This window comes from Cibotium barometz, chromosome 45 (assembly GCF_041138505.1).
Source record: "Cibotium barometz isolate CiBa-2024 chromosome 45, ASM4113850v1, whole genome shotgun sequence".
Classification (NCBI taxonomy): domain Eukaryota; kingdom Viridiplantae; phylum Streptophyta; class Polypodiopsida; order Cyatheales; family Cibotiaceae; genus Cibotium; species Cibotium barometz.
Window position 1 is genome coordinate 28,342,499 of NC_141090.1, and position 16,587 is coordinate 28,359,085.

Genomic DNA, 16,587 nt, shown 5'->3' on the forward strand with positions numbered 1-16,587 from the left:
GGGCTTCTTAGTAGCAATTGCTAACTTAAGCTAGAGTTTATGAGTCGAGCTCCACGCCTAATGTGATATAAATTCTTTCTTACTATTAATAAAAAAACTTCTTTTCTCTTAAGAAAAAATGTGTATGGTTTTTTTTGGCCAAAGATGGGTAATGAAGGAATTTGTGTTCAAGGTTTGATTTTGAACATGAAGGAATTTATATTCAAGCAAGCTCTTGAGTCTTTGCTTGAGAGCCACCAGGCTATACCAACTTATCCCAACTCACTAATGCACCTTGAAAATGTGTATGGTTACCAAAAAAAAAAATCCGAATCAAAGGCCAGAAGCATGTAGATGATCACCACCAGTGCTCACATAACCCAGTGCTCACATAACCCGGTTTGTAGTGTAATTTTTCTAGCCGAAATTTAGAAATCTTGGTTGGAATTTGATATTGTCTTTAATTTTAAGAGTATAAATTTGTACATTTTAGTTCTTAATCCCCTCAATGTAATTTTTCCGATCGAAATTTAGAAATCCTGGTTGGAATTTGATATTGTCTTTAATTTAAGGGTTGAAATTTATACATTTTAGTTATAAATCCCCTCAATTGTACAATTTCTAGTCATTTGCAAGACTATGCCCCATCAATTGCATGATTTTTAATGATTAAATTAAATTCTAAATCCCAATTAAGCCTAAGCGTAGCCTTTAATTTTTGAAGGGTTAAAAAAGCTATTTTTTTCGAGCACTTGATCATCACCTTTGAAAACAAATCTCCCAAATTGAACATGATGAGCCAAAACACGTGGTCTCACTGCTTTTCCCAAACTTATCGAACTCAAAGCTGGTGTGACACGTTTACGTACTTGAGAACGATAGTGGGAGCGTGGAGTGTGCATGGGAAGAGGGGACGTGTATGAGAGTCTCGTGCTGTCGCAAAGACAACATCTGCGCATTTATGGCCCCCCTCCCAAAAAAAAAAGCAGAAAAGCAAAAAAACACACCAAAAAAAAACACGCTTGCCTATTTAGTCCAAATTGCTTCTTATTCTGAGCATTCTTTCATCATCGCCATGGATCCTGACTCCTTCTTGAACCTCCTTTCTACTGATTTTGATGAGTTTGATGACTGGTACAGTGCAGGCGCACAATCTAGTGATCCTTCTCTCTCTACCCACAACGTTTGTGAAAGGAATATTGGTACTAAACCGCCAGCTATGGATTTTGAGCCCCTAGAGAAATCTGTGACCAGTAGTATCGGCACTCCCTTCACATCTGTGCTCAAGATTTCCGACATAGCCTGCGCCCTTGGGAAGTTCTCAAAGCCTTCTCTATGCTCGGAGTCTTTAAACTCGACTGCTGCGGCCGGTCGTGAGCTGGACGTGCCCATGGCCGGTAGCCTCAGTAAGAAGCCGCCCACCGGCAATGGCCATGCCCATGCCCATAGCCAGATTATCAGTGAGAAACGCAATCTTTTGCAGGTGGTGGTGGATAATAATGAGATCAGTGAAGATGTTAAGCCTGAATTACCTACAGCTTCTAATTCCTTTCGTCTATGTTTTCCATTTCCCTGCACGCAAAGCTGTAGCCCTGCGAAAAGGCCCAAGATCTCTCAAAGCTCTAAGTTCGGATTAGACATTAACACTGCTTTGAGGGCTGATATTCTTGATGTGGGTAGAAAACCTGCCAACAGAGAAGGCCTGTCCCAGCGAGAAGCCCACATTCAATCTGAGAGGCTCAGAAGGAAGAGTATGTCAGATAACTTCACTATATTGCAGTCTTTGGTGCCTAGACTCAAGCTTAAAGTAAGTTAAACGAGCCAATTAAGTTATAATCTACTTGAACTTACTATAGCAGTAAGTTAATCTGGTTTAATCAGCTTCTCTTGGCCTTATAATAATCAGCAGATGTCAGTAAGTTAACCCAGCTTAATTTATATCAGCTCTCTAAGTGTTCTAAAATTTATTTTAGCCGTGTGTTAATCTACTTTAATAAGCTTCCTGTAGGCTAATCACATGAAAAAAGTAAGTTAATATGCTCTAATTAATCTTACTATAGTACAGTCAACCTTCTCGTTGGCAATGAACATGGGTCGTACACTTTGATATTATAATGTCATACTCTCGCCTGGGTGTGTGTTCATATTCGCGGTTTGATGTAATCATATCCTTAGTAATGATTTGATACCGAATCTACAATAGGATTTTGTTAATAATGAGGGACTGTTATTCGTGTTTGAGCTTCATCAAGAGTAATTATCATAAATCAGCATATGATGATCATGATTGTTGAGGCTGGAAGTGTCAGGACGGAATTCAAAATGCTTAATGAGCTTAATCGTAAATAATTAATTATATGTCGAGAGATTGAGCTTGCAGATCATGAATGATCATATACTGACTGAGATTAAGGATGAGGGGAAGTATAACTGTTTAAGCTTAATCATGACCGACGACATGCTGTTTTCTGAGCTTAATGAAGATGAGGGGCAGTATTCATGTTTGAGCCTAATCATCTAACATGGTGATTTATGGATGTGTTAAGGTTGAGAATGAGGGACTGTGGTGTGAATATTAATGATTGTTCAGAGTGCCAATGGGATGAGAAATATATGATGTAATCAAAGTGTGTGCTTATTGATGAAAGGTATTAATTGCATGCCTTGCTGCAATTAATACACGAGCCTTGATATTGGGCTTGTCGGAAGAGGATTATTATTACACGAGCCTGCAAGCTGAACACATGCAGAGGGGCTTCATGAGTTTATCCGATCGAAGGGCGAAGAGAAAGCCCTACAGTAGTATTGATAAAATCCAATTATTGGATTGCCATGCGGAGGTTACTGTTCGCATTTCTGGAGTTGACGTCTTTGTCAGTCTTAATTATGCTCCTAAGCAGAAAGGTGTTTGGTCTAAGGTCTTGCTTTTGCTCCAACGACACAGCATTGAAGTTGTCAATGCCACATTGGCCGCCACCAGTGGCGATAACAATTTCCATTGCATCCGTGGCAAGGTAGTTAGTCATTAACCCTCCCTTAATTATGCCATTGTACTCAGTTACCTTAATCCATGGTTTCGTATAACCTCACTCAAGTGTGCTGATATCCTATGCATGTAGCTAATCCATGGATTGATTGCTAACCCAACCCGTCGATTAATTGTTTTCTTCACGTGTGCTTTAGTTTTTCACTGGAATCATGTGCTAATGAATGCAATCAACGTCTAGCTCGTTGCTTAAATGCATGGATTAGTGCCTCACTTAACTGTGTTGATGCATGCAAATAGCTTATCCATACGTGACTTCTTAACTTTAATTGCATGGACTAATGTCACGTTTGAATGTGCTAATGTATGAAACTAGCTTAATCCGCAGGTTAATTTCTTAATTCATAAGTTATTCTAATAATTTCCACGATTATCACATCGGTGAAAGCTGTTCACATGCCTTTCGATTGTCAAGCAGGTTGAAAACATCCCCGAGGTTGGATGCGTGGATCTGCAGGAGAAGCTAGAGGAGCTAATTGCCAAGGAATTGAGCAGGAGACCCAGATCATGATATCTAGATTGGTTTAGTAATCGAGCTAATGATATCTAGACTGGTTTATTGATTAACCCAATCGAATGGTGTAATATTATATATGGTATTTGCTATTGTATAGTTACCTTATCTCATGTAGCATCCTTACATTTCATGTCGTCAAAACATGTGATCTTCTGTCAAAAAAATGGAGCTATTACTTTAAGCATGGGTTTCTGTGAGGCGTGGGATTTTTGGGATTTCTATCCGGCCTCACATGGTGCTCTCGAGGTATGCTTGGACACCCCGAATTCTTTGCATCTATATGGGAGTACCTTGAGGTGGAGTAATGTGGCCTATAGCCCGACCTTTCCTACCTTCGTTTAGATACAAGACGGCTTGTGGGCACGGGATCCCGCACCTTGGATACCCGCAAGTCATTTTCTCTCATCACTCTTGTGATCCCATTGTAATCTCCTCGCATGTTGGCATTTTATCAATACAAGTTTTGGGTTGGAAGCCCGCATTTGGGTGACACCATTTTCCATTGTCGTTCGTCCGTTTTTGGTCATAACTCCTTCATACAGAGTCTGATTTCAAAGTTCTAGTACTCAAAATGACCGGTTTGTCGTCCTCTTTGAGACGAACTATAGGTCTTGGTGTGCACCATTTAGCAAGTACTCTCTGTTTTCACTTTTGTACTGGATTTTCTAGTCCCGAGCGAGAACTCACGCCCAGCACGCGACCCGAGATCACCACTCGGTGACACTTGGTATCAGAGCAGGAAACGCCGCGTCGCGGTGAGTTTGATCAAGACCACGGAAGGTGGCTACCTGGACGCAGAGGAAGCCACGAGAATTGAGGAGGAAGCAAGGCAAGAAAGAGAGGCAGAGCTTGACGCGCCGAAGTAACAGCTTGGATTCGGCGTGAAAGGCACAACAGAAGTCTCGAGTCAAGAGCAATAGATACTCGACAACACCAAATGGATGACCCAAGGGATCCAGGGCGACTTGGCAAGATCACCAAGATGACAAACTGAACTGGCTAGAAGGCATATTGGCCTCCTTAGTCGAGCAACTACACAAGAAGGATGGCAGTCGACCTTCGTCGCCAAGACAGATGAGGTCGAGGTCCCCTCCCAACATCAACACAGAAGATGGAATGACAAGAATCAGAGTCATCACATGAGGGATACGGGAAGTACAAACCGTTATCCCCAAAGAAGTATACTAGGCAAAGAGATTCGTTTGTGGTGGTGACAAGGTGGATCCGTGAGACAGAGGATTATCTCACCATGAACAAAGTGTCTCATGAACACTGGATCCGTGTGGCGTCGCGACTGCTATCAGTGGATGCACACACATGGTTTCTGGCAGGTGAGGCAAAAAGGCCATGGACAAGGTGGGATGATTTTACCAAGGACATGGCCGAGTATTTTGTACCACGGAATGAAGTCTTCAGGGTATGTGATGAATGGCATAACCTCAAACACGCAAATGGAAAACTGCGAGATTATATCAACAAATATAAGCAACTTATGCTGCAAATTATGGATATGCATTCTATAGATAGATTACACGGGTTCCTGCTCAGATTGTGTGACTGGACCCGCAGAGAGATCGAGAAGCAGGAGCCTGAAAATTATGAGGCGGCACTCACAATGGCCGACACTAAGAGTAGAAAGTGGCAAAGTAAAAACAATGCAACAGGAACAGGGGGATGGAATGGTGCCAAACCTCAAAACAAGAATGATAACTCCTCCAATGAAACCTGAGAAGAAAATTCTGGGACAAGTACAAGCGGGGCAAGGTTGAGTGGATCTTGCATACCCCGAACCTATGGGAGCAACACCCCAATCAAGCAATACAGGGGGATTTTTCAATATTGCAAGAAGGCGTCCTCTTCCTCCCCCGATATGCCTATGCAGAAGTTGCGCGGGCAATCATTATGACAGTGAATGCCCTCGCGTTGACCTGCACAAAGCCGAGTTACCATCGTTCAGGCCCAAGGGCAAGAAGATAATTATGAACAGATGGATCGACTGAGGATCACCGAGATTGAGGATACAAAAACCTCGTCTTGACGAGGCAATAGCCGACCAAGGGTAGGTGCCGTGCAGGCAATACGGAAATGCATGGCAGCACAGTTATCGACAGTGCAAAATGTGTATTTCGAGGCTCATGTGAATGGCCTAAAGCAAAACATCATGTTGGATATGGGAGCCACCCATAATTTCATCACCCCAAAATGCGCTAAGAAGCTGGGAGTGAAGGTGTGCGACTCTAGTAAACTCTCAGTGTCGCTTGCGCCGCAAGGACAGGATGACAATGTAAAGATGGCATACAATGTGCAGGTGCACGCACGCGCATGGAAAGCGCGATTGGATTTCATAGTTGTGCCCATGGATACTTTCAAAGTGATTGTCAGGCTCACTTAGGTCAACAAATATCTCATCGCCTTTATAGGAAAAGGTGTAAATAACATGATACTGGATATGTAGGGTACATGAGTCAGTGTGCCATGCATCCATCCTCACTCAGGGGATAAAACAGTCAACAAGGACATTGGAAGCAAAATCCAAGACACCCCAATGTATGCAGTAGGGTCGAGTAAGGCTCGAACAGTAACAGATTGCCATGAAAAGATGGCGGAATGGTGCAGTGCCAAGCAGGCAGAGAGGGCAGCTAAGGAGGGCTGCCAAATACATTTATGCATAATGAAGGTCAAGAATGCACATCAGACGAAGTGCAAAATTGGTGAAGCAGAAATACACGAAGTGTTACATGAGTTCCAAGATGTCTTGCCCAAAAAATTGCCAACTGGGTTACCGCCAAAAGGATAAGTGGATCACAAAATCGAACTCTTGCTAGGGCATCGTCCTCCAACTAAAGCTCCATATAGGATGGATGCTACAAAGCTCAAGGAGCTCAAGGTACAGTTGATGAACGAACTGGCTGAAAATGGAATGGTCCGCTCCAGCAAGTCGTCGTATGGTGCACATGTGCTGTTTGTCACAAAGAAGGACGGGTCAGCTACGTTATGCACCGATTACAGAGACCTCAATAAAATCACCATCTCGCTACCCCATACCAGTAATGGAGGAACTCCTAGAACAACTGGCGGGAGCGAAGTACTTCAGTCGGATCGACTTACAATCTGGGTATTATAAGATACGAATCGCCGAAGATGACGTTGAGAAAACGGCGTTTCGCACAAGGTATGGAAGCTACAAATGGTTGGTGTTGCCGTTTGGGCTAACCAACACCCCGGCCATCTTTTGCACGATGATAAATGATATCTTTAAAGATTATCTAGATGAGTTTTTGATCATATATATAGATGATCTGCTCATATATATCGAAGACTTTGAGTGAGCATAAAGAACACTTAAGAAAGGTCTTCCAAATGTTACGGCATCACAAACTGTATGCCAAGCCAGAGAAATGTGAATTTGAAGTCACTGAAGTGGAGTTTCTAGGCTTTGTCGTCAATCAAAAAAGGGTACAAGTAGACCCCAAGAAGATCGAGGCAGTGGTGAAATGGAATGCACCCAGAACTGTGCGTGAAGTTTGCGAGTTCGTAGGTTTCACACAATTCTGTCGAAAGTTTATCAAAGATTTTAGCAAAATCGCCACCCCACTCATTGATATAACTAAAGGCATCAAGCCTTTTAAGTGGACAGATATAGAAAAGAGCGCTTTCAAAAAGATGAAAGTCGCAATGTGCAGTACCCCGATGCTTAAGCTCCCAGAGTTCACAAGGAGTTTGAGATCCACACGGACGCATCAAATGGGGCCCTTGGAGGAGTTTTATTACAAGATGGGCACCCTATCACATATGAGTCTCGCAAGTTCAGCGATGTAAAATGCCGATAGACCACACATGAAAAGGAAATGCAAGCAGTGGTTCATTGCCTTAGGAAGTGGCGTCATTATGTGCAAGACAAGCACACAAAAGTTCTTACAGATAACATATCTCTCAAGTACTTTCAGACGCAACCCAAGTTGTCACCAAAACAGCAGGATTTCATTACAAAATTTGACATAGATATTATTCACAAGACGGGGAAACATAACTTGATGCCAGATGCTCTAAGCCGTAAGCTGCAGTTGAATGCAGTGAGTGTTGCAAATGGGGCGCTGTTTGACAAGATCAGAGATGCTCAGAAGTTAGATGCAGTAGTCATTCGCATGGCCACAGAGTTGCACAGTGGTACTTCAACCGTGGGTTTATTTGAATTCAAAGATGGAATATTCTACATCCACCAAAAGGTGTATGTGTCCAATGACCCGGACCTCAAAGCCATGCTACTTTGGGAAACCCACGACGGTAAGCTGGTCGGGCATGGTGGGCAGAAGTGCTCGCTGAAGCAACTTCGACGTCATTTCTTCTAGCCACGCATGACTGAGGATATCATCAAATATGTTCGTACATGCCCAACTTATCAACTCGTGAAGGCACAGCGAGTCAAACCGACTGGTTTATTGCAAACCATGCCCATCCCGTCAAGGCCGTGGGACATTGTCAGTATGGACTTTATTGTGGATCTCCTGGAGTCCCATGGATACAACACCATATTTGTGGTAGAGGATATTTTAGTCAAGTGTTCAAATACCATGGATTGCGAACGGCTATTGTGTCAGACTAGGACAGCAGATTCATGAGCAACATGTGGAGAGAACTGTTCAAGTTAATAGACACACAATTGCGCATGTCTTTAGCATATCACCCACAAACAAATGGTTAAACGGAGCAAATCAATCAAGGCATAGAAGACTACATTCGCAATTATGTTCATGCCGATCAGAAGGATTGGGCGAACTACCTAGAAATTTTAGAATTCCATTTTAACAACTCCGTGCACAGTGCTACCCGGGTACACTCCGTTTGAGGTGGCCACCGATAAAGAGGTCAATACACCTCTCGTCATTGCCACCCACAAGAGATGTGCATGCCGAAGATGCAGATGCAGAGGAATTTTTACAGAAATGGCAGAAGAGAATGCGGGTTGCACAGCAGAATCTAGAACAAAGCAAAGTCAGACATGTCAAACATGCCAACAAGAAGAGACGTGATGACGAATTTCATGAGGCCCGAGACTTGGTCCTGGTTAGTGCCCAAAACATTGCACTACCTGCCAACCTCACATCGAAATTCAACCATCGCTTCTATGGCCCATACAAAGTGCTCAAATCTTATAATGGAGTCACCTACAAAATAGATGTGCCCGCAACAATACACATACATAATGCATTTCATATAAGCCTACTCAAGAGGTTTGTCCCCGTCGATACTAGGTTTGGTCGCCATGTATCGATGCTTGCAGATGGTGCAACACCCACCATTACGCCTTTTGAACCAGAACTGATATTGAAATCACAGTTCTGGCGAGGAATGCCAGAATTCTATGTGAAATGGAAACATCGCCCCATGACAGATTGCACATGGGTGCCACAAGGAAAAATGATTCAAATGGCACGTCCATTGGTTCTGCAGTTTTACAACATAGTGCCCGTTTGAGGATGATGTACATCCAGAATAATGGCTTGAAAGGGACTTCAAGCTCTTCAAAAGGGGGGTGTATGTGAGGCGTGGGATTTTTGGGATTTCTATCCAGCCACCAGAAAATCAAGAGATTTGGATAGGTCAAAAACCCACCGAAAATAGGAATTAAAAAATGAACTTCTAGCATGCACAACAAAGAAGAAAATTTTTGAGTTCAATGCTTCCATTTAGATGCACACAATGTATCTCATTGAAATCCCATTGCACTTTGTGAGATTTGTTGTTTTGAAAAATGATGGAACATATGTAGATGATCCGTTGTTCAATATAGGATTAAATTCGGTAGGTGCCACACTTGCCATCCGACTTCATTCATTTTGGGAGGTGGCCGATATCAAATTTGTGCATTAAGGAATGTTCTTTTTCCTAAAAAATTGGTAGTTGGTGGTGATTGCTGGCCTCGAGTGTCAGTGAGGGAATATTCTATTGTGTTTATTTTATCCATTTATGAATGAATGCACAACGTTATTATCTTGAACCTGAAACCATTGTGGAAGTATGTAGTTTGTCGAAAATGAGCCTTGCATCTAGAAGCAATATCGACAACAAATCCTCTAGATATCCACTCCGTCATCTCTGCTCCCAGTCTTTAAGTGTGTGTGAAATGGAGGGAGAATCTCAGCTTCTTTCAGGATGACGTAAAAAGCGTAAATCTATTGTGCATGTCGAAAATCGTGGAGCCATAAGTGAGGAGAGACCCACAACCTCAGCTCCAGCTTGGGAGGGGTCTTTTTGAAGACCCTGGAAATGTCATTTTAGAAGGAGATGAAGAAGAGGCCAATCATGCCAAGACTACCTATGTTGCAGTCCATGGAATGGGACCTCTAGAGAAATGAGTGGAAGGAGATGATGTCAGCCTTTATGAGGATGATAACGGCCATGGGACGACTCATGGAGGAGAATGAAGGGCATGATTTGGAGGATGCCATGCAGACGGAGAAGGGTCTTGAGAAGAAAGGGAAGGCATAGATGAGACACAAAGTAGCCAAAGCAAGGGCACAGGCACAAAGGACACCTCCAAACAGGTCAGAAAAATAGAGATTTTTGGGAAGATGATGAGAACTAGAAGCCACAAGGATGGACCATTAGTGTGTTAAGGATATGAATGTTCTGTATGTTCTGAATGAATTGTTCTCTAAAAATGAGTTTTGTATGTTCTTCTTGTAGAAGGGATCTTTATCCTAGGATTCTGTGTGGGTTGACCAGACTATAAGGAACCCCAGAATCAATTGGATCTTAAGGTGAAAGAGTTTATCCCCCAGCTGTCTGCGAGATGAGGACATCTCATGTTTTTTAAGTGGGGTAAGATGTAAGATTCCTCCCTCTAGCTTTTAAGGTTTAAAGGTGTAAGAACCTCCCCTTCTGTTCTTGAAATTATTCCCCTCTCTAAAATAGAAGAAAGATCTTGTTTTACCCTGTTTTGGTCTAGAGATAGATAATCCAAAATTGAGATACCTTTGGATATAAAACTCCTCCTAGTGTCTAAAATGGATTCCCTTGAAACAGAAGTTCAAAATGAACTTTCCAAGGTGAATTAGGAAGTAATTGAAAATGTGTATAAGGGACCTTAGCCTAAAGCTATACATTTTAAGAATTTTTTGGATTATGGTCCAATTAAGGTTCCAATGGGCCAATTGGATTGATCCAAGTGTTGGAATGAGATAAATCCAAAAGAATAAAAGCAAATATCCAAAGATGAGTAAATGCTCACATAAGATGAAGAGTTGACTGAGTACAAGGTTTATTAGTTAAAAATTATGAGATATTACAAAAAAATGACATATTTTGAAATAATGATACATTTTTTAAACCTTGATAAGGAAAGGGGGACTCTTGAGGTAGGCGCCTCTTTCACATGTGTGAAAGGATTTTTTAATTCAAAAAAGTTGTGATATTTTTATCTCTCCTCTCTCCTGGATCAAACCAAATCAAAAAGGGAGCCAAACTGGTCCAAATCTTGTCCAAATTGAGTCAAACTGAACTTGGAAAATTCTAGAACCCAGTTGGACTTCGTTAGTGGCCTACCTCAGCTATAAATAGACCCTCAGTCATTTGGAAAAAATATTGGTGCTATACCATGCCAGTATTATATTAAAATAATAACTCTAGGCTTGATAAGCTAGAGATTAAGAAAATGGTATTTTTATGATTTTGTGTTAACAAAATAATGGTTATTTCTTTTAGATTATTTATAAGAAGTTAAAAACTACTTTGATTGATTCTAAATGAGAAATAGATTATCCTATCAATTTGAAAAAAGAGAAATAATGGAATTAGCTTAATCTATTAGGATAATCATAATTAATTTATGATTATGATTTAAATTCATAGTTTGATTTTATGCATAAAAGAGGAACTACTATCATATTTTCATTACAAGCTTTTATTCTTTAGAAAAAAACTGAGAATTATCAGCGAAGCTATGGCAAAAGTTTCAAAAAATAATACATATCTTATTTTTATGCATAATGATAAAAGAGGACTTCCTACCATATTCTAGGATTGGACATCCTATGCAAAAAGAATGATTTTCATCATATTCATGAGAAATAATTTTTTTCTATTTATGCATAATTAATTGATTATGAGAAAAGAGTAAATTTTGGTAAATTTATTTTTATGCAAAAAGAGGAGTTCCCGTGATAATTGAGATCCAAGTAATTAAATGGTAAAAGAGAAATTTTTGGCATATTTCAAATTATGAGTATTTATCAAAAGTAGAATTTTGAGCATTATTAATCTTATTGGGAAATATGGGTACAATTGATTTTTGTAAATCCCATGAATCTTTTACTCATCAAAAGAAGAATATTGAATATATTTCACTTGAGAAATTTGAGAAAGAATATGAAAATATCCATGGAGAAAAAGTACCTTTAACTAGGCCAATCAATTGGCAGAAACTTAGAGAAGTCCCATCGATATATCGAAAGTAGAAAACACTAGTAAAAGTGGATGTGACAAGATGTGATGTACAGCCAAATGAATGTGACGGGATGTTAATGGATGCAATGTGACTAGATGAGATGTGAATGTGATAAGAGGAGATGTAAACATGATGCGATAAGATTTAAATGTGACGTGATAAGATGTGATTGTGATATGATAAGATATGAATGTGATGGGAGAATCAAGCTAAACTTGGAGGTAAAATCAAATTTTATCTTCTTCTCAACCCCTCTCAAGCTTGAGAAGATTTTTAAATAATTGTTTTAATTCAAATCAAACTTTCCCTAGGTTTCTTAATGTTTAATTAACATTAAGTTAACCTTTATGCTCATATTACAAGCTTTTATTCTTTAGAACAAAATTGAGAATTATCAGTAATAGCAGCGAAGCTATGGCAAAAGTTTCAAAAAATAATACATATCTTATTTTTATGCATAATGATAAAAGAGGACTTCCTACCATATTCTAGGATTGGACATCCTATGCAAAAAGAATGATTTTCATCATATTCATGAGAAATAATTTTTTTCTAATTATGCATAATTAATTGATTATGAGAAAAGAGTAAATTTTGGTACATTTATTTTTATGCAAAAAGAGGAGTTCCCATGATAATTGAGATCCAAGTAATTAAATGGTAAAAGAGGAATTTTTGGCATATTTCAAATTATGAGTATTTATCAAAAGTGAAATTTTGAGCATTATTAATTTTATTGGAAAATATGGGTACAATTGATTTTTGTAAATCCCATGAATCTTTTACTCATCAAAAGAAGAATATTGAATCTATATTTCACTTGAGAGATTTGAGAAAGAATATGAAAATATCCATGGAGAAAAAGTACCTTTAACTAGGCCAATCAATTGGTAGAAACTTAGAGAAGTCCCATCGATATATCGAAAGTAGAAAACACTAGTAAAAGTGGATGTGACAAGATATGATGTAGAGCCAAATGAATGTGACGGGATGTTAATGGATGCAATGTGACTAGATGAGATGTGAATGTGATAAGAGGAGATGTAAACATGATGCGATAAGATTTAAATGTGATGTGATAAGATGTGAATGTGATATGATAAGATATGAATGTGATGGGAGAATCAAGCTAAACTTGGAGGTAAAATCAAATTTTATGGTTTTTTCCAATTTATCTCAATGACTTTCTTCTTTTCAACCCCTCTTAAGCTTGAGAATATTTTTAAATAATTGTTTTAATTCAAATCAAACTTTTCCTAGGTTTCTTAATGTTTAATTAATATTAAGTTAACCTTTATGCTTAAATTATAATGCTTTCTTTAAGTAAATCTCTCTCTCTAAAAGAATAGCCATCTTTATGGCTAAATCCCTTGAAAAAGAATACTTCTCAATGATAGTCTCTTAATTCAAAGCTAAACTCTAGGCTTGATAAGCTAGAGATTAAGAAAATGGTATTTTTATGATTTTGTGTTAACAAAATAATGGTTATTTCTTTTAGATTATTTATAAGTAGTTAAAAACTACTTTGATTGATTCTAAATGAGAAATAGATTATCCTATCAATTTGAAAAAAGAGAAATAATGGAATTAGCTTAATCTATTAGGATAATCATAATTAATTTATGATTATGATTTAAATTCATAGTTTGATTTTATGCATAAAAGAGGAACTACTATCATATTTTCATTACAAGCTTTTATTCTTTAGAAAAAAACTGAGAATTATCAGCGAAGCTATGCACTACAAGAGCTTGAGGGCATACCGACGCTAAAATACCGACGCAAATGTCGAATGTCGGTATGCCCGTCGTAATGTTGGAGGAGACAAGTCGGGCAGGGTATTTTCAAATTTTCGTTTACCGACGCTTATTCCGACGCATATACCGACGCACATTCCGTAGTATATACCGACGTATATTCCGTAGTATATACCGACGCTCGTAAGTTTTTTACAGCCGAGAGCCTATTTTCTGATTTTTTCGCAGACAGCGCGTTGCAGAGAAGGTCTCTTTCTCTCCCTCTCCTCTTTTTTCCTCTCTCCTCTTTTCTCCTTCTTTCTTCTTTTCTCCTCTTCTCCTTCTCCTAATATGTTCTTGCTTTTACTTTTTAATTTAAGAATTAGGACGTTTAGGGTTTTGTGTTTTTTTGGCTCTCTATGCATGTTGAGAGCTCTCTATGTATGCATAGATCTCCTAATGCATGCATAGAGATTTTAGGGTTTTGTATTAGTTCTTATTCTTGTGTTTAATTTACTAATTATTTTGTTTAATATTTTGTTTTGCAGCTCTTTCACCTCACCAATCTTTCACCAATCCTCTCCTTCAGCTTCGCAAAAAAGAGGTAGATCCTCTTTCGATTTTTCCTGTTTATACTATTTTCTATGAATTATTGCATCCCTGTTTTATGGTTTAGGGTTAGTTTTGGGTTCTTGTAAGCTTATACATAGGATCAATTTAATATCTATGCATAAAACCTATCATAAGCTTGCAATCTCTATGCATAGCCTTCTTGCAAGCTTTATGCATAAGCTCTATTCATAGAGCTTGCGAGCTTGTGAAATCTCTATGCATAAGCTCTATGCATAGGCTTTATGCATAGAGTTTGCAAGCTTATAAAATCTCTATGCATAGGTTTCTTGCGAGCTTATAAAATCTCTATGCATAGGTTTCTTGAAAGCTTGCATGGACATTGTACATAGAGCTTGCATAGCCTTCTTGTTGAAAGCTCTATGCATAGCCTTCTTGTAAAAGCTCAATGCATATGCTCTATGTATAGGCTTTATACATAGAGGTTGTAAGATTATGAAAGCTCTATACATAGGGCTTGTAAGCTTATGCAAGCTCTATACATAGAGTTTATGCATAGAGCTATATGAATCTAGCTGAATGCATGAATTAAGATCTATGCATAAAGCTTAATACATAATGTTTTATGTATAAATCTTATGGATGAGCTTTATGCTAAGGCTTCACATGCGTTATGTTTTTTTGCATAAACCTTTTTTTAATGTAGAGTGCCTTGCATGGATGGAAAGCATAAGCTTTTTGAATGTTTATACTCTCTTATACATATAACATATAAGTCTTATACTCTGTTTTTCTATGCATAAGGTATTATCTTTATTCATAGAGTTTATATATGTTATCAAGGTAAGATCTCTTATCCATGTAAAACAAGATCATGTTTATTACACCATTGGGTGATGGGATTAAGGGTTAGCATAGTGCATAAGGCTTATAGCATAGAGCTTATGCATAAGTCTTGCATAGAGCTTATGCATAAGACTTATGCATAGAGCGTATGCATAAGACTTATGCATATGGCTTATGCATAGAGCGTATGCATAGAGCCTATGCATAGAGCTTATGCATATGGCTTATGTATAGAGCTTATGCATATGGCTTATGCATAGAGCGTATGCATAAGGCTTATGCATAGAGCTTATGCATAAGACTTATGCATATGGCTTATGCATAGAGCTTATGCATAAGGCTTATGCATAAGACTTATGCAGTTGGCTTATGCATAGAGCTTATACATAAAGCTCATGCATAAGTCTTGCAGCCTTATTATGCAAGCTTATACTTATGGCTTACAAGCCTTACTATGCATACGATTGCATAAACCTTATTCATAAAGCTTGCATAAGACTTACGTATAGAGCTCAATGTGTAGGCTCTATTTACAGAATCTATGCATTTAGATTTTTGCATAAGGCCTTTATAAATAGCTATTTATGAATAGAGATAGCTTCTCTCTCCATCCTTATTCAAATTCGACTTTAATTTTGTATGGAGAGGAGATAAGCTAATGTATAAGTTATGCAATCAATTATCTATTCTAAATGAATAGATCTTAATTGATAGAGGGCTACTGATCTTAATGAGGATGATAGAATAGATAATTATTTTTAAAATGATGTATCTTAATGATTATGCAAATAGTTATGACATATTTGTAATGGTTTTATGACATTGAAGGTCCTTTCATTGTTTACCATTGTTAATGTTTACCATCATAATCACTACTGTAGGAGCAAGTTGATATAGTTTTACCAATGTTGTTTATCATTGTTAATGTTTGTCATATGGTTCTTTCATTGTTTACCGTGTAATTTTCATTTCGCACAAGTTTGTCATATGGTTTTTTGTCCAACAGGCCATGGGTGACTCACCGCCCTACGACTACAGTCCAGATTTCTCATTTAATCCTACACCGCAGGGCATGAGTCCCCAGCAGTTATATGGTTTTCTTTGGTCCATGACTCCAGAGCAGAGAGCCATGGCTCAGAGTTATTGGGGTTCTGGAGCAGGGACATCTGCCTCACCATCTGGCTTCCCGACGCAAATTCCCACACCCGTGGGTACGACAGCAGCTCCCACACCTCATACCACACAGCCTTCCACTCCTCTTACAGCTCGATCTACCACCTCTTCACATAGACGGCGCTCACATAGTAGGTCTTCAGGGGGAGGTTGTTGTGGTGGTAGTGCCACAGATGCTGTGACACCACCACCACGTGAGCGTCATCCTTCGCTCTCATCTGTTGATAGCACACCCATAGGGTCACCTTCCACTCCCTGGGGTGCACATGACCAT

General features: G+C 39.1%; 1 protein-coding gene across 1 annotated transcript; it reads left to right on the top strand.

Annotated features, from left to right (window-relative positions):
- Nucleotides 1-6,399: 6,399 nt before the first annotated feature.
- On the top strand, nucleotides 6,400-7,891 carry LOC147612607 (uncharacterized). The gene is made up of 3 exons (XM_086783544.1): nucleotides 6,400-6,657; nucleotides 6,933-7,219; nucleotides 7,417-7,891. The coding sequence occupies exons 1-3, from the start codon at nucleotides 6,400-6,402 to the stop codon at nucleotides 7,889-7,891; spliced, it is 1,020 nt and encodes a 339-aa protein (XP_086639670.1).
- Nucleotides 7,892-16,587: the final 8,696 nt, after the last annotated feature.

What these genes read in the sequence shown, in the direction of transcription:
- LOC147612607 (XM_086783544.1), top strand. Translation starts at nt 6,400, where the DNA reads ATGGATGCTACAAAGCTCAAGGAGCTCAAGGTACAGTTGATGAACGAA. An exon ending in CGGATCGACTTACAATCTGG is followed by an intron (nt 6,658 to 6,932) that starts GTATTATAAGAT and finishes CTGTATGCCAAG; the next exon opens with CCAGAGAAATGTGAATTTGA. An exon ending in AAAAAGATGAAAGTCGCAAT is followed by an intron (nt 7,220 to 7,416) that starts GTGCAGTACCCC and finishes TCATTGCCTTAG; the next exon opens with GAAGTGGCGTCATTATGTGC.